An 18,860-nucleotide genomic window follows, 5' to 3' on the forward strand; every position below is an offset into this window, starting at 1 on the left:
TCCAATGGCAGCTGGTCATTACCCCGCCATTCACACCCTATCTAGACTAACCTTTTTCTAACTTCTGCCATTACCATTTCAATTTGGCCCATCATCCTTTTGCCTCTCTAATCTCTCCTGCCTTTTACCCTATCACAGACCTTCCCTTTTGTTCTTTCCTCCTCTCCCCCTTTCAGTGCCCCTTAAGAATGTGTCCTTTATGAACATTCGAAAGTTCTGATGAAGAAGTCATCGACCCTCTGCACTGCACTGGGACTGTCAGCCTAGATTTTTGTGCTCAAGTCTCTGGAGTGGGACTTGAACCCACAACCATCTGACTCAGAGGCAAGAGTGCTGCCCACTGAGCCCTGGCTGACACCAGAAAAGGGCAGAATGTTTAACCACTTGCAACCGGCTCAGCCCTGCCAGTCACCATTCAATAAATCGCTCCGATCTCACCTCCAATCAAGCCAAAACTGCGGAAGCCCAGAGGAGTAATCATGGGGGATTTTAACCTACATATCGATTGGTCAAATCAAATCGCATGGGGTAGCCTTGAGGAGGAATTCATAGAATGCATACGGGATTGTTTCTTAGAACAGTATGTAACAGAACCTACAAGGGAGCAAGCTATCTTAGATCTGGTCCTGTGTAATGAGACAGGAATAATAAACGATCTCCGAGTAAAAGATCCTCTCGGAATGAGTGATCACAGTATGGTTGAATTTGTAATATAGATTGAGGGTGAGGAAGTAGTGTCTCAAACGAGCGTACTATGCTTAAACAAAGGGGACTACAGTGGGATGAGGGCAGAGTTAGCTAAAGTAGACTGGAAACACAGACTAAACTGTGGCACAATTGAGGAACAGTGGATGACTTTTAAGGAGCTCTTTCATAGTGCTCAACAAAAATATATTCCAGTGAAAAAGAAGGGCAGTAAGAGAAGGGATAACCAGCCGTGGATAACCAAGGAAATAAGGGAGAGTATCAAATTAATAACCAATGCATATAAGGTGGCCAAGGTTAGTGGGAAACTAGAAGATTGGGAAAATTTTAAACGACAGCAAAGAATGACTAAGAAAGCAATAAAGATAGATTACGAAAGTAAACTTGCGCAAAACATAAAAACAGATAGTAAAAGCTTTTACCGATATATAAAACGGAAAAGAGTGACTAAAGTAAATGTTGGTCCCTTAGAAGATGAGAAGGGGGATTTAATAATGGGAAATGTGGAAATGGCTGAGACCTTAAACAATTATTTTGCTTCGGTCTTCACAGTGGAAGACACAAAAACCATGCCAAAAATTGCTGGTCACGGGAATGTGGGAAGGGAGGACCTTGAGATAATCACTATCACTAGGGGGGTAGTGCTGGATAGGCTAATGGGACTCAAGGTAGACAAGTCCCCTGGTCCAGATGAAATGCATCCCAGGGTATTAAAAGAGATGGTGGAAGTTATAGCAGATGCATTCGTTATAATCTACCAAAATTCTCTGGACTCTGGAGAGGTACCATCAGATTGGAAAACAGCTAATGTAACGCCTCTGTTTAAAAAAGGGGGCAGACAAAAGGCAGGTAACTATAGACCAGTTAGTTTAACATCTGTAGTGGGGAAAATGCTTGAAGCTATCACTAAGGAAGAAATAGCGGGACATCTAGATAGGAATAGTGCAATCAAGCAGACGCAACATGGATTCATGAAGGGGAAATCATGTTTAACTAATTTACTGGAATTCTTTGAGGATATAATGAGCATGGTGGATAGAGGTGTACCGATGGATGTGGTGTATTTAGATTTCCAAAAGGCATTCGATAAGGTGCCACACAAAAGGTTACTGCAGAAGATAAAGGTACGCGGAGTCAGAGGAAATGTATTAGCATGGATCGAGAATTGGCTGGCTAACAGAAAGCAGAGATTCGGGATAAATGGGTCCTTTTCAGGTTGGAAATCGGTGGTTAGTGGTGTGCCACAGGGATCGGTGCTGGGACCACAACTGTTTACAATATACATAGATGACCTGGAAGAGGGGACAGAGTGTAGTGTAACAAAATTTGCAGATGACACAAAGATTAGTGGGAAAGCGGGTTGTGTAGAGGATGCAAAGAGATTTAGATAGGTTAAGCGAATGGGCTAAGGTTTGGCAGATGGAATACAATGTCGGAAAATGTGAGGTCATCCACCTTGGAAAAAAAGGGAATATTATTTGAATGGGGAGAAATTACAACATGCTGTGCTGCAGAGGGACCTGGGGGTCCTTGTGCATGAATCCCAAAAAGTTAGTTTGCAGGTGCAGCAGGTAACCAGGAAGGCGAATGGAATGTTGGCCTTCATTGCAAGAGGGATGCAGTACAAAAGCAGGGAGGTCCTGCTGCAACTGTATAGAGTATTAGTGAGGCCGCACCTGGAGTACTGCGTGCAGTTTTGGTCACCTTACTTAAGGAAGGATATACTGGCTTTGGAGGGGGTACAGAGACGATTCACTAGGCTGATTCCAGAGATGAGAGGGTTACCTTATGATGATAGATTGAGCAGACTGGGTCTTTACTCGTTGGAGTTTAGAAGGATGAGGGGTGATCTTATAGAAACATTTAAAATAATGAAAGAGATAGACAAGATAGAGGCAGAGAGGTTGTTTCCACTGGTCGGGGAGACTAGAACTAGGAGGCACAGCCTCAAACTACGGGGGAGCCAATTTAAAACCGAGTTGAGAAGGAATTTCTTCTCCCAGAGGATTGTGAATCTGTGGAATTCTCTGCCCAAGGAAGCAGTTGAGGCTAGCTCATTGAATGTATTCAAATCACAGATAGATTGATTTTTAACCAATAAGGGAATTAAGGGTTACGGGGAGCGGGCGGGTAAGTGGAGCTGAGTCCACGGCCAGATCAGCCATGATCTTGTTGAATGGCGGAGCAGGCTCGAGGGGCTAGATGGCCTACTCCTGTTCCTAATTCTTATGTTCTTATGTAAAAGCCACACTGTTCGGACTCAGAGGCGAGAGTGCTACTCACTAGACTATGGCTGACACTCAGCTGGAGGCACCCATGTGTTGAGCTGTAAACAAGGACGCGATGTACTTGAGCAATGAAAGACCACTTGTTTATTACGTTGTGAGTCAGACGCCCAATTCAACCACACCGCGTTACTCACTGGCGGCCATTGAGTTTTGACGCATCAATCTAATACAACAACAGCTTGAATTTTAATGGCACCTTTAACGTAGTAAAACATCCCAAGGTGATTCACAGATGTGATTATCGAACAAAAATTGACACCGAGCCACATAAGGAGATATTAGGGCAGGTGATTAAAAGCTTGGGGAAACAGGGAGGTATTAAGCAGCATCTTAAAGGAGGGGAGAGAGGTTTTGGGGGGGGAACATGCAGAGTTTAGGACCTCGGCAGCTGAAGGCACGGCCGCCGATGGTGGAGCGAAGAAAATCGGGTAGACGCAAGAGGCCAGAATTGGAGGAGCGCAGAGATCTCGAGAGGCTGGTAGGGCTGGAGGGGGTTATAGAGATATGGAGGGGTGTAGGGCTGGAGAAGGTTACAGAGATAGGGAGGGGTGTAGGGCCGGAGAGGGTTACAGAGATAGGGAGGGGTGTAGGGCCGGAGAAGGTTACAGAGATAGGGAGGGGTGTAGGGCCGGAGAGGGTTACAGAGGTAGGGAGGGGTGTAGGGCCGGAGAGGGTTACAGAGATAGGGAGGGTTGTAGGGCTGGAGAAGGTTACAGAGATAGGGAGGGTTGTAGGGCTGGAGAAGGTTACAGAGGTAGGGAGGGGTGTAGGGCCAGAGAGGGTTACAGAGACAGGGAGGGGTGTAGGGCCGGAGAGGGTTACAGAGGTAGGGAGGGGTGTAGGGCCGGAGAGGGTTACAGAGATAGGGAGGGTTGTAGGGCTGGAGGAGATTACAGAGACAGGGAGGGGTGTAGGGGCTGGAGGAGGTTACAGAGATAGGGAGGGTTGTAGAGCTGGAGGAGGTTACAGAGGTAGGGAGGGTTGTAGAACTGGAGGAGGTTACAGAGATAGGGATGTTGAGGGCTGGAGGAGGTGTCATAGAAAAAAGAAAATAGGTCTAAATCATTAATGTATACTGTAAAGAGCTGGGGTCCCAGCACTGAACCTTGCTGTACCCCACTAGTCACTGCCTGCCATTCTGAAAAGGACCCGTTTATCCCGACTCTTTGCTTCCTGTCTGCTCACCAGTTCTCTATCCACATCAATACATTACCCCCAATACCAGGTGCTTTAATTTTGCACACTAATCTCTTGTGTGGGACCTTGTTAAAAGCCTTTTGAAAGTCCAAATACATCACATCCACTGGTTCTCTCTTGTCCACTCTACTAGTTACATCCTCAAAAAATTCTAGAAGATTTGTCAAGCATGATTTCCCTTTCATAAATCCATGCTGACTTGGACCGATCCTGTCACTGCTTTCCAAATGCACTGCTATTTCATCTTTAATAATTGATTCCAACATTTTCCCCACAACTGATGTCAGGCTAACCGGTTTATAATTCCATGTTTTCTCTCTCCCTCCTTTTTTAAAAAGTGGGGTTACATTAGCTACCCTCCAATCCATAGGAACTGATCCAGAGTCTATAGAAGGTTGGAAAATGACCACCAATGCATTCACTATTTCTAAGGCCACTTCATTAAGTACTCTAGGATGCAGACTATCAGGCCCTGGGGATTTATCAACTTTCAATCCCATCAATTTCCCTAACACAATTTCCTGACTAATAAGGACTTTGTTCAGTTCCTCCTTCTCACTAGACCCTCGGTCCCCTAGTATTTCCGGAAGGTTATTTGTGTCTTCCTTCGTGAAGACAGAACCAAAGTATTTGTTCAACTTGTCTGCCATTTCTTTGTTCCCCATCATTCACCTGATTCTGACTGCAAGGGGCCTACATTTGTCTTCACTAATCTGTTTCACTTCACATATCTATAGAAGCATTTGCAGTCAGTTTTTATGTTCCCTGCAAGCTTCCTCTCATACTCTATTTCCCCCTCCTAATTAAACCCTTTGTCCTCCTCTGCTGAATTCTAAATTTCTCCCAGTCCTCAGGTTTGCTGCTTTTTCTGGCCAATTTATATGCCTCTTCCTTGGATTTAACACTATCCTTAATTTCTCTTGTTAGCCACGGTTGAGCCACCTTCCCTGTTTTATTTTTAAGCCAGACAGCAATGTACAATTGTTGAAGTTCATCCATGTGATCTTTAAATGGCTGCCATTGCCTATCCACCGTCAACCCTTTAAGTATCACTCGCCAGTCTATCCTAGCCAATTCACGTCTCATACCATCGAAACAGAGAAAGTGAGGGTTGGAGGAGGTTACAGAGCTGGAGAGGGGCGAGGGCTGAAGGAGGTTGCAGAGATAGGGAGGGTTGAGGGCTGGAGGAGGTTACAGAGATAGGGAGGGGTGTAGGGGCTGGAGGAGGTTACAGAGATAGGGAGTGGTGTAGGGGCTGGAGGAGGTTACAGCAATAGTGAGATACACATTCTGCTGCTATCTGTCGCTCTCTCACCTGATCCCTCTCCGCTGGAGCGATCCTCCAGCTCCTGCAGTGTGAGACTCCATTCTAAAGGTGCGTCGCAGGGTGTGACCCTGACTGTGACCGGTGAGCCGTCCTCCTCCACTATAAAGTAGTACCTTCAGGGAACAAAGCAACATTAAGCGGGAAAGGCGGTTCGGAAGCTTTCTACCTACGCAGCCAGCCGCCCCACGGTACGTAGGCAGACCCTGTGCTTGGGGTGCAACTTGCCTTGGCATTTACTGGTTTCTATATAAGCATATACGATTAATGGCGGACAGGTAAAGATCCTTTGGCCCATCGAGCCTGTCCCAGTCTATTGCTAACTGCACCACTCTTCAGTTCTGTAGTGCCCATTTTCCATGAAGGAATGAAATATTGGAGCTGTTGTAAGTGATACCTTGTGCATCACAACATATAGGGCCCAAGTTTCCACAAGAAAAAAAACGGGCGCCCCCTTGAGCTGGGCGCCCGTTTTTCGCGCCTAAAACGGCGACTAAAAAGATCCTCGGTATTCTCCACCTACTTACAGGTCCTCTGGCCCTCGGCGCAGCCGGCACGAGCTGTGGGGGGGGTGTGGAGCCAGGTTCCGGCGCTGAAAACAGTGCCGGGACCTCTGCACATACGCGCTACAGTGGGCACGCAAGTGCAGTAGCTCCAGGCGCCGAACTGTGTGGGAGGGGCCCGAAGCACGCAGCCCCTAGCCCTGGCCCAATGGCCTCACTGGGGCTGCGTGAATAAGGCTCCTCCCACGGCCAGCTCCTGCTCCCCCCCCCCGACCAAACCCGACACTCGCTCCCCCCCCTCCACCGCCCCGCCGACCAGACCCGACCCGACACCCGCTTCCCCCCCGCCCCGACCCGAGACCCGCTCCTGTTCCCCGACCCCCCCCTCTCTCTCCCCCCTCTCTCCCCCCACCCCTCTCTCTTCCCCCCCCTTCTCTCTCTCTCTCCCCTCCCTCCCCTCTCCCTCTCTCTCCCCTCCCCCCATCTCCCTCCCCTCCCCTCTCCCTCTCTCTCTCCCCTCCCCCCCTCTCCCTCCCCTCTCTCTCTCTCTCTCTCTCTCTCTTTCTCCCCCTCCCGCTCAGCGGCACGAACGGCTGCAGAATTCTCCCTGGCTGAAGCACTTTCACACAGGTAGGAAGATGGTTTATTTAATCTTTTCTTGGCTTATAAATGTTTATTCAGGTTGGATTTATTTGTATAATATCTGTAGAAGTATAAATAAGGATTTATTGTCGAATTTAATGAGTTCCCCCCCCGCCCCCCCCCCCACCTCGTTCTGGACGCCTAATTTTTAACCTGCGCCTGATTTTTTAATGTGTAGAACAGGTTTTTTCAGTTCTACAAAAATCTTCACTGGCTCCATTCTACTTCAGTTTGGAGTACATTTTCACTGTGGAAACTTTCAAATCAGGCGTCAGTGGCCGGACACGCCCCCTTTTGAAGAAAAAATTCTGTTCTAAACTAGAACTGTTCTACCTGACTAGAACTGCAGAAAAGAAAATGTGGAGAATTGCGATTTCTAAAATAGTCTGTTCTCCACCAGTTGCTCCTAAAAATCAGGCGCGAATCATGTGGAAACTTGGGCCCATACACTCCACCCCACCCAAAACCATGTGATCTTCTAGGATAGGCAGAAAACCAGATAAACAACCCAGGCCAATTTAGGGAGAAAAGAAATCTGGGAAATTGCTCTCCGACCCATCTCAGCGATCGAAACTAGTCCAGGAGATCACTCTGGCCCTGAATTCCCTGCAGTACCGACCTTCTGTAAGAGGTAATCTCCGCCGCAGCCAGAAATAAATCCAGCTTTCGCTCGAAGGAATTCAGCGAGTCTGCATTCACCACATGGAACGGCAGCGTGTTCCAGGGGTCTACTGTTTTCTGGGAAAAGAACCACCTCCTGACATCTAACCTAGATCTAGTCCAATACAACTTAAATTTCTTTCAGAAAGAATTAAGAACGTAAAAATAGATAGAGCCGCCGGGCCGAATGATATCCACCCGAGGGTCCTCCGGGAGATGGGACATGTGCTGTGTGAGCCCCTCCGGGAGGTGGGACATGTGCTGTGTGAGGGTCCTCCGGGAGATGAGACATGTGCTGTGTGAGGGTCCTCCGGGAGATGAGACATGTGCTGTGTGAGGGTCCTCTGGAAGATGGGACATGTGCTGTGTGAGCCCCTCCGGGAGATGGGACATGTGCTGTGTGAGCCCCTCCGGGAGATGGGACATGTGCTGTGTGAGGGTCCTCCGGGAGATGAGACATGTGCTGTGTGAGGGTCCTCCGGAAGATGGGACATGTGCTGTGTGAAGGTCCTCCGGGAGATGGGACATGTGCTGTGTGAGGGTCCTCTGGGAGATGGGACATGTGCTGTGTGAGGGTCCTCCGGGAGATGGGACATGTGCTGTGTGAGGGTCCTCCGGAAGATGGGACATGTGCTATGTGAGGGTCCTCCGGGAGATGGGACATGTGCTGTGTGAGCCACTCCGGGAGATGGGACATGTGCTGTGTGAGGGTCGTCCGGGAGATGGGACATGTGCTGTGTGAGAGTCCTCTGGGAGATGAGACATGTGCTGTGTGAGGGTCCTCCGGGAGATGGGACATGTGCTGTGTGAGGGTCCTCTGGGAGATGAGACATGTGCTGTGTGAGGGTCCTCCGGGAGATGAGACATGTGCTGTGTGAGGGTCCTCAGGGAGATGGGACATGTGCTGTGCGAGGGTCCTCCGGAAGATGGGACATGTGCTGTGTGAAGGTCCTCCGGGAGATGGGACATGTGCTGTGTGAGGGTCCTCTGGGAGATGGGACATGTGCTGTGTGAGGGTCCTCCGGGAGATGGGACATGTGCTGTGTGAGGGTCCTCCGTGAGATGGGACATGTGCTGTGTGAGCCACTCCGGGAGATGGGACATGTGCTGTGTGAGGGTCCTCCGGGAGATGGGACATGTGCTGTGTGAGGGTCCTCTGGGAGATGAGACATGTGCTGTGTGAGGGTCCTCCGGGAGATGGGACATGTGCTGTGCGAGCCCCTAGCCTGTATGTTTAATAGCTCACTGCACTCTGGAATGGTTCCTACAGATTGGAAGGAGGCTAAAGTAGTCCCCATTTTAACAAAAGGTGACAAGGCAGACCCAGGTAACTATAGTCCCATCCGTTTAACATCAGTAATAGGTAAGTTGCTTGAAGGAATCATAAGGGATGCAATATATGAATATTTAGATAGGGAGGGACATATTAGGGACACCCAACATGGCTTCATCAAAAAGACATTATGTCTCACAAATCTAATTGTATTTTTTGGAAACGTTCTAACCTTGGTGGATGACTGAAGCCCAGTAGACATTGTCTACTTAGATTTCAAAAAAGTTTTTGACAAGGTACCACATAAGAGGCTTCTCTGAAAGACTCTGTAGGCCTCTGGTATTAGTGAAATATATTGAGCTGGATACAGAACTGGCTGGCAGGATGTAGGTAAAGAGTAATTATAGATGGATTTGGATCTGTTTGGAGACCGGTTACCAGTGGTGTCCCACAGGGATCAGTGCTGGGACCGTTGCTTTTTACTATTTTTATTAATGATCTGGATTCAGGGGTTGGGGCCAATTAGGAAATTTGCCGATGGAACCACGATCTGTGCAAGTGTTGGAACTGTAGAAGAGACTCGTGTGATTCAGGCAGATCTTAATGTGTTGGGAGACTGGGTTAAAGACTGGAAAATGATGTATAACTTCGATAAATGCAGTGTTATGCATGTGGGCAGGGCAAATGCTCAACATTCATACACCCCCCCAGGGAAAGGCATTAAAGATGGTGGATATAGAAAGAGATTTGGGCATTCTAGTGCATACATTCTTAAAGGTAACCGAGCAATGTTATGCAGTGATAGCCAGAGCAAATAAGGCGTTGGGGTGTATCCATAGGCCAATTGAGTATAAGACGAGGCGTACTGTTCTGTCCTTGTACAAGACCTTAGTGAGGCCGCACTTGGAATACTGTGTCCAGTTTTGGTCTCCTCACAGGGTGGGTGATATTGAGGCTCTGGAAAGGGTGCAGAAGAAGGCCACTAGACTAATTCCAAGTCTAAAGCATCTTAGTTATCAAGATAGGTTAAAAGAGTTGGGACTCTTTACCTTAAAGCAGCTTTACCTTAGACTTAGGGAGGGTATAGAAACATAAGAACATAAGAAATAGGAGCAGGAGTAGGCCATATGGCCCCTGGAGCCTGCTCCGCCATTTCATCATCATCATAATCATCATAGGCAGTCCCTCGAAGCGAGGATGACTTGCTTCCAAAAAAAGGACGCGTTCACAGGTGTTTCAATGAAGGACCCGAACTACTTCCTGAAGGGCGGAAGATGCCTGTGTGTGGATTTTTTTAACTTGGGGTGACCGTTGCACACCAGCCACCACACGGGGCTTGACAGAGCTAGATCTTGGTCCAGTGGCAAGGGTTAACCAAGACAACTGGCAACCGACTCTGCTGCACGGACCCAGTGCGCACTCCGCCATTTAATACGATCATGACTGATCCGATCATGGACTCAGGTCTACTTTCCTGCCTGCTCTCCATAACCCCTTATTCCCTTATCGTTTAAGAAACTGTCTATTTCTGTCTTAAATTTATTCAATGTCACAGCTTCCACAGCTCTCTGAGGCAGCGAATTCCACAACTCTCTGAGAGGAGAAATTTCTCCTCATCTCAGTTTTAAATGGGCGGCCCCTTATTCTAAGATTATGCCCCCTAGTTCTAGTCTCCCCCATCAGTGGAAACATCCTCTCTGCATCCATCTTGTCGAGCCCCCTCATAATCTTATACGTTTCGATAAGATCACCTCTCATTCTTCTGAATTCCAATGAGTAGAGGCCCAACTCCTCAACCTTTCCTCATAAGTCAACCCCCTCATCTCCGGAATCAACCGAGTGAACCTTTTCCGAACTGCCTCCAAAGCAAGTCTATCCTTTCGTAAATATGGAAACCAAAACTGCACGCAGTATTCCAGGTGTGGCCTCACCAATACCCTGTACAGCTGTAGCAAGACTTCCCTGTTTTTTATACTCCATCTCCTTTGCAATAAAGGTCAAGATTCCATTTGCCTTTCTGATCACTTGCTGTACCTGCATACTAAGCTTTTGTGTTTCATGCACAAGTACCCCCAGGTCCCGCTGTACTGCGGCACTTTGCAATTTTTCTCTATTTAAATAATAACTTGCTCTTTGATTTTTTTCCTGCCAAACTGCATGACCTCACACTTTCCAACATTATACTCCAGCTGCCAGATTTTGCCTCGCATCAACTGCCAGGATCCGACGCTGGTGGTCACACTCGAGTTGGATGTTCAGAGAGTGGAACAAAGATCTCGGGGGGATGATGTGGTTCCCTCAGCCCAACGTCAATGGCAGTCAATGGCACCCTGCACCCTCGGGAAGCCTGCCATTTGTTGTCATTGGGAAGGAGATGTATTGGACCCTTCCCCTCGACAGTGCATCTGTGACCTGCTGGATGCACCGAGAGTTGGGAGATGTTGCCAATGTCTACGGTGGCAGACTGGAAAGACCCCCGTCGTGTAAAAATTCAAGGCAATGGTGACCTTGGTCTCCACGGTGAGGGCGGTCCTGAGGCCCGTTTAAGGCTGCAGATCTTCTCGCAGGATAGCGCAGAGCCCCCTCAGTACTTCCGTCCGAAATCGTAGCCTTCGCAGACATTGCTCATCAGTGAGCTGGAGGAAGGAGAACTAAGGTCTGTAGACCTTTTGAGGGTATGGCCTCTTTCCCCCACGTCTACGTTGGCCACCTTCCCTGGAAGCTGCCTGCTGGCCATCTCCCTGGTCCTCCTCATTCTCGGGCTTCTGTGGAGGCTCTTGCTGGAAAGGCTTCCCTCTCAATGTTTGTAGGCGGGGGGTGGTCAGTATCCCTCACCCTCCTCCTGATGCCATCTCCCTGCTGGCCACCCTCTCTAGTTGCAGGTCTGCACACGTCTGCACGCCCTTCTCTCTGTTGTGCAGCCATGGTTGCTGCCTCCCTTGTGCACTGCCTCTCTTGCACACTGCTGACGGCGATGCCTTCTCCTGTGTGCTGCTTTGTGTCTGACCAGGTGTACCAGGTGTCCCAGCACTGAGCCCATCCTCAGGGTGGACCCTGCCAAGCAGGTCCCTGCTGTCCACAATGAGGCTACAGGCCTCCAATAAACAGTCAGCAGGTTTAGTGAAGCAAAACTTAATTAAACTATTTTCCTGCCAAAGGGTGGTGACCCCCACCTCCTTGTATATTTAACAGTGCACTAATTCAGGGGAAGTAATTGGGCAATATAGGATTTTTAGTGTGAGGGGGCATTGCGTGCTCAGTGTGACGACACTGATATTTAATGGATGAGGGTTTCTGCTGAAGCAACCTGGTGTGTTTAGTTTCCAATTCTTTGTCATTGACTCTTTCTGCAGCCAACAGCAGTGCCCTCCCCCTCCTAACTGACTGAACCCCCTCCCTCACCCCTGATATTGTTGGAGTGCTTCCACCATCTGGTAGTTTTCTCATTGTTATAACTAATAGCCAGACTCCAGCCCTGTACCAGTGCCTCGTTGCTAGTTACTGCCTCCAGTTGTGTTTGGAGCCAGAGACCATGTTGGTAAATTGCGAGGTGAGAGAGGATTGGGTGTGAAGCACCGGGTATTTTAACAGCTTGTGGGCTAACTTTATGTTCAGCCATGAACTCATTAAATGGCGGTGCAGGCTCAAAGGGCCAAATGGCCTACTCCTGCACCTATTTTCTATGTTTCTATGTTTTCTATGTTTCTATGTTTTCTATGTTTCTATGATCCCAGCAACACTCCAGCGGTGTTGCTTTCGAGCACCGACTCGAATACCTGGCGGGGGCACTGCCTGAAGAACTCCGACCTTTTTATAGCCGAAAATCCAGGTGGTGTCCGTTTTCCACGGCCAAGTCTCGAATGTTTCCTCTGTAAAAGGTAACACCAGCACGACGTGGCATGAGATCATTGCATGAGATCATTGCTAGGTACTGTCACAGAGACTGATACCATCATCATCATAGTCAGTCCCTCGAACGAGGATGACTTGCTTCCACGAGTTCACAGATGTTTCAATGAAGGACCCGATGTTCCAGTCCGGAACTCCAATTGAGGGGGTGGAAGGCCTAGCTCTGTCAAGCCCCGTGTGGTGGCCGGTGTGCAACGGTCACCACTCGTTAAAAAAATCCACACACAGGCATCTTCCACCCCCTCAATTGGAGTTCAGGACTGGAACATCGGGTCCTTCATTGAAACATCTGTGAACTCTTGTGGAAGCAAGTCATCCTCGTTCGAGGGACCGCCTGTGATGATGATGGTATCAGTCTCTGTGACAGTACCTAGCAATGATCTCATGCAATGATCTCATGCCATGTCATGCTGGGTGTTACCTTTTACAGAGGAAGCTTTCGAGGAATAGGGCCGAGCAGAGGCGAACGTGTGGCGGGTCACTAGTCATCATCAAGCTCACCGACATCCAGGAGCGGGTGCTGGCTCTAGTGGAGAGCCACCCCCACTCCCTAACACCTAGCTCCCTAAATTCAGCTTGTAGGACCTCATCCCGTTTTTTACCTATATTGTTGGTACCTATATGCACCATGACAACTGGTTTTTCACCCTCCCCCTCCAAAATGCCCTGCAGCCGATCCGAGACATCCTTCACCCTTGCACCAGGGAGGCAACATACCACCCTGGAGTCTCGATTGAGGCTGCAGAAATGTCTATCTATTCCCCTTACATAGAATCCCCTACCATTATAGCTCTCCCACTCTTTTTCCTGCCCTCCTGTGCAGCAGAGCCACCCCTGGTGCCATGAACTTGGCTGCTGTTGCCTTCCCCTGATGAGTCATCTCCCCCAACAATACCCAAAACGGTATATCTGTTTTGGAGGGGGTTGACCGCAGGGGACCCCTGCACTACCTTCCTTCCACTGCTCTTCCTGGTGGTCACCCATTCCCTATCTGCCTGTGTAACCTTTACCTGCAGTGTGATCAACTCACTAAACGTGCTATTCACGACATCCTCAGCGTCCCAGATGCTCCAGAGGGAGTCCACGAGCAGCTCCAGTGCCGCAATGCGGTCTGTCAGGAGCTGCAGCTGGACACACTTCCTGCACACATAGTAGTCAGGGACACTGGAAGCGCCCCTGACTTCCCACATAGCACAGACGGCAGTCCTGATCACTGTCTTGGTCACAGTATTTTTATGTTGTTGTTGCTATTTTGTTGGGAGGTTTGGGGGAAGGGGGGGGGCGGGAGGATACCTTGTTTTTTTGCTTTTGTGTTCTATGTTTATGAAGTGTTGTTGGAAATGTTAAACATGTAATGAATTATATAAATGTTATACATTTGTTGTGGGGTGGGGTGGGGGTGGAGTAGGATGTTTTTTTACAATTATGATTTTATATAAATGTTCTCATTAAATGTTTTTTATTTAACATAACGTTGTTGTGCATTGTCTCAGATACCTGCACCATTACACACTGGTGATTCTTTAACATGAAAGGGGATATTTCAATGTCACTTGAATCAACTTAAACTTTAACAGTTACCAAGATAATGCACACCATTCATGTATGAGCTGCAGACACAGCAGTGTTGCAGCTTTGTAAATACGACTAACGTAATTTCAAGCAAAGCGTTCATTTATGAGCTGCTGACATAAGAGTCTTGCAGCTATGTAGGCACCACGGGCCCTTTCCTGCAGTCTAGAGGGGGTGAGGGCATGTTTTCATCATAAGCCTGATTGTCTGGCCCGAGGTCAGCGTCCACCTCCTCGTCCTCCTCTTCCTCTCTCTCCTGAGGTGGACCGGCAGCCCTTTCTGGCAATTCTTGTCCCCTCCAGATAGCCAAGTTGTGCAGCATGAAGCACACCACCACGAATTGAGCTACCCGTTCAGGGTGGTATTGTAACTCGCCCCCTGAGTGGTCCAGGCATCTAAAGCACGACTTAAGCACGCCAATGGTATTGTCGACGATATTGCGTGTAGCTATCTAGCTCTCGTTGTATCGCTTCTCGGCTTCTGACTGAATGTTACGCAGTGGGGTCATCAGCCAGGTGGCAAGGCCATATCCTTTGTCACCAAGCATCCAGCATTGACCTTGTGGCTGACTGGTAAACATGTCAGATACAGCGCTCTCACGCAGGATGTGAGCATCATGGATGCTGCCCGGAAATTCTGCATTTACTGCCATTATAATTTGCTGGTGGTCGACAACAAGTTGCACATTGAGGGAATGGAATCCCTTGCGGTTCTTGAACACCTCTGCATCCTGAAAAAGTGCCCGCATGGCAATGTGCGTACAGTCTATTGCTCCCTGCACCTTGGGGAAGTTTGCAATTCTGGAGAATCCTGGAGCTCCCTGGTCATAAGGAAGCTGATAAAGTCCACCTTGTGTACGTAAAGGGCTTCAGTCACCTGTCGAATGCTGCAATGTGTGGCATGCTGAGATATAGCTCAAATGTTGCCAGCTGAGGCCTGAAAGGAACCCGATGCATAGAAGGCAAGTGCCGCAGTGACCTTGACCTCAATGGATAGTGCGGTCCTGATGGTGCTGGCAGGCTGCAGATCTCCCTTAATGAGCTGGCATATCTCACTGATAACCTCTTTGCGGAAGCGCAGTCTCCTAAGACACGTGTTATCGGACAAGTTCAGGTAAGACCGCTTCTCCCTGTAAGTGCGTCGGGTGTAAGGTCTCGTCCTTCTCAGCAGTCTGCCGCGTCTTTGAGTGGGCATATAATGCTCTTGAATATATCTTCTACCATCTCTAGTCTGCAGCATGTGCGTAGTCATCAATTCAGGCTGAGAAATTACAGACCCCATTACAATAATTATCAGTATTATGCCTATTGTTCATAAACAATAAATTTAGCTACTGAAACAACTAAAATAAATTAAAATCGTCCACAGTATTATAAGATGTTTGTTCAGATGTTCAAATCACCTTAAAAGACCTCTGGAGTACATCAAAACTCCCCAGAACTTGAAGCAGCCTTTTATATGAACCGAACTCCAATTTACATGGCGTCCATACGGCTGGGTTTAGTTCAGGTGTGGGCAACTTTTTCTCAGCGAGTTTTTCGGCGAGTGAGATTTTCGGTGATATGTGGGCGAGGTGCCAAAAGTAACGCTTGCCGATATTATGGGCGTTAGTTTCGCCCGTTCGGATCTTTACGGCAATTATTTCTCGGCATTAAATACATGTCGAAAGTAATACTGGATGATAAGTGAGTGAAACATGGGTGTTAGTTTCCATTTTGTTGCTAAATGCGCAATATCTGGGTGTTACACCTCATCTCAGCATTAAAATGGACGGGAAGCAGAGAGTCGGGTTAAACGGGTCCTTTTCAGAATGGCAGGCAGTGACTAGTGGGGTGCTGCAGGGCTCAGTGCTGGGACCCCAGCTATTTACAATATGCATCAATGATTTAGATGAAGGAATTGAGTGTAATATCTCCAAGTTTGCGGATGACACTAAACTGGGTGGCGGTGTGAGTTATGAGGAGGACACTAAGAGGCTGCAGGGTGACTTGGACAGGTTAGGTGAGTGAGCAAATGCATGGCAGATGCAGTATAATGTGGATAAATGTGAGGTTATCCACTTTGGGGGCAAAAACACAAAGGCAGAATATTATCTGAATGGCGGCAGATTAGGAAAAGGGGAGGTGCAACGAGACCTGGGTGTCATGGTACATCAGTCATTGAAAGTTGGCATGCAGTTACAGCAGGTGGTGAAGGCGGCAAATGTATGTTGGCCTTCATAGCGAGGGGATTTGAATATAGGAGCAGGGAGGTCTTACTGCAGTTGTACAGGACCTTGTTGAGGCCTCACCTGGAATATTGTGTTCAGTTTTGGTCTCCTAATCTGAGGAAGGACGTTCTTGCTATTGAGGGAGTGCAGTGAAGGTTCACCAGACTGATTCCCGGGATGGCTGAACTGACATATGAGGAGAATGGATCGACTGGCCTGTATTCACTGGAGTTTAGAAGGATGAGAGGGGATCTCGTAGAAACATATAAAGTTCTGACGGGACTGGACAGGTTAGATGCAGAAAGAATGTTTCCGATGTGGGGCAAGTCCAGAACCAGGGGCCACAGTCTAAGGATAAGGAATAAGCCATTTAGGACAGAGATAAGGAGAAACTTCTTCACTCAGAGAGTTGTTAACCTGTGGAATTCCCTACCGCAGAGAGTTGTTGATGCCAGTTCATTGGATATATTCAAGAGGGAGTGAGATATGGCCCTTACGGCTAAAGGGATCAAGGGGTATGGAGAGAAAGCAGGAATGAGGTACTGAAGTTGCATGATCAGCCATGATCTTATTGAATGGTGATGCAGGCTCAAAGGGCCGAATGGCCTAATCCTGAATGTATTTTTTATGTTTCTATGTTAAGTGGCAATATCGATGCAAAAAAAGTGGAAAGTCTAGACCCTAGAGTCCCAACTCTTTTAACCTACCTTGATAACTAAGATGCTTTAGACTTAGAATGAGTCTAGTGGCCCTCTTCTGCACCCTTTCCAGAGCCTCAGTATCACCCACCCTGTGCTGAGAGCAAAACTGGACACAATATTCCAAGTGCGGCCTGACTAAGGTCTTGTACAAGGACAGAACAGTACGCCTCGTCTTATACTCAATTGCCCTATGGATACCCCAACACCCTATTTGCTCTAGTTATCACTGCATGACATTGCTCGTGTACCTTTAATGACGTATGCACGAGAACGCCCAAACCTCTTTCTATATCCACCATCTTTAAAGCCTGACCCTGGAGGGTGTAAAGCTGCCCCAAGTCACAGCGAGTATGGAGAGCAGGAGAGGGGGTAGGGGGAAGTTGGTGGCTGGGGTTGGATGAAGAGCAGAGGGAGGGGTCTGGATGGAGAGGTAGGAGTGGATGGAGAGCAAGGGGGTCTGGGGCAGAGCGTGGGGTGCGGGTGTGGCTCTCAGAAGTTTTGCAGCAGAGAGTGGGGGTAAATGGAGCTATTCACAGGGGCAGTAGGTGGGTAGTGGGGGTCTACAAGGATCAGTGCTGGGACCACTGTTGTTCACAATTTATATTAATAATTTAGACTTTGGAATCAAATACACAATTTCTAAATTTGTGCATGACACCAAATTGGGGGGAATAGCCAATACTGAGGAGGACTGCAACAAATTACAGGGGGACATTAATAAACTCGCAGAATGGGCATATAATTGGCAAATGAAGTTCAACACAGATAAATGTGAGGTATTACATTTGGGTAGGAAGAATAGGGAGATCACTTATTACTGGGAGGGTGTGAGTCTGGGTGGGGTAGAGGAACAAAGGGATCTCGGAGTACAAATACACAAATCACTAAACGTTGTGACACAGGTTAGCAAGGCAATAAAAAAATCAAACCAAGTACTAGGGTTTATTTCTAGAGGTATAAAATTGAAAAATATTGAAGTTATGCTAAACCTGCATCGAGTGTTGGATAGACCACGTTTGGAGTATTATAGAAAGGATATAGAGGCACCAGAGAGAAGATTTACAAGGATGATACCATATATGCGAGGATATACATATCAGGAAAGAATGAATATGCTGGGTCTCTTTTCTCTTGAAAAAAGAAGGCTGAGGGGTGACCTAATAGAGGTCGTTAAAAGATTTTGAAAGAGTGGATACAGAACATTTCAACTTGTGGGGAAGAGCATAACTAGAGGCCATCAATATACGACAGTCACCAACAACTTCAATCGGGAATTCAGAAGAAACTTCTTTACCTGGAAAGTGGTGAGAATGTGGAACTCGCTACCACAGGGAATGTTTGAAGCGAATAGTATCAATGCATTTAAGGGGAGGCTAGACAAGCATATGAGGGAGAAGGGAACAGAGGGTTATGCTGATATAACATAAGAACATAAGAAATAGGAGCAGGAGTAGGCCATTTGGCCCCTTGGGCCTGCTCTGCCATTCAATAATGTTGCGTATCTGTAAAGCATGCACTCCCATGTTCCGCCACCAAGGAGTGCATCCCTGAAGTCCCAAGGGATCCCAGCATCCCTTGGGAGCACTGTATATAAGCCGGCCCCTAAGGCCTGTTCCTCACTCTGGAGTGTCTTAATAAAGACTGAGGTCACTGTTACTTTAACCTCCCTGTGTGCAGTCTCATCTGTGTTAGGAACACAACAACTGGCGACGAGTACATGAATCCAAAGCAAAGATGCAGCAAACTGTGGGCATCCTGGAGAAGTTCTCAGAGGGTGAGGACTGGGAAGCCTATGTTGAAATGTTAGACCAGTACTTTATAGCCAATGAGCTGGACTGAGAAGGAAGCGCTGCAAAAAGGAGAGTGGTCCTCCTCAC

General features: G+C 48.0%; 1 protein-coding gene across 1 annotated transcript in view; it reads right to left on the reverse strand.

The window, feature by feature from the left end:
• The window catches only part of LOC139261990 (protein NDNF-like), a 145,703-nt gene that overhangs the window by 3,128 nt on the left and 123,715 nt on the right, over nt 1–18,860 (reverse strand). The window contains exon 3 of the mRNA XM_070877160.1: nt 5,506–5,630. Within this exon, the coding sequence (XP_070733261.1) occupies nt 5,506–5,630 (125 nt within the window). The remainder of the gene's footprint in view (nt 1–5,505; nt 5,631–18,860) is intronic.

This window comes from Pristiophorus japonicus, chromosome 4 (genome assembly GCF_044704955.1).
Source record: "Pristiophorus japonicus isolate sPriJap1 chromosome 4, sPriJap1.hap1, whole genome shotgun sequence".
NCBI lineage: Eukaryota > Metazoa > Chordata > Chondrichthyes > Pristiophoridae > Pristiophorus > Pristiophorus japonicus.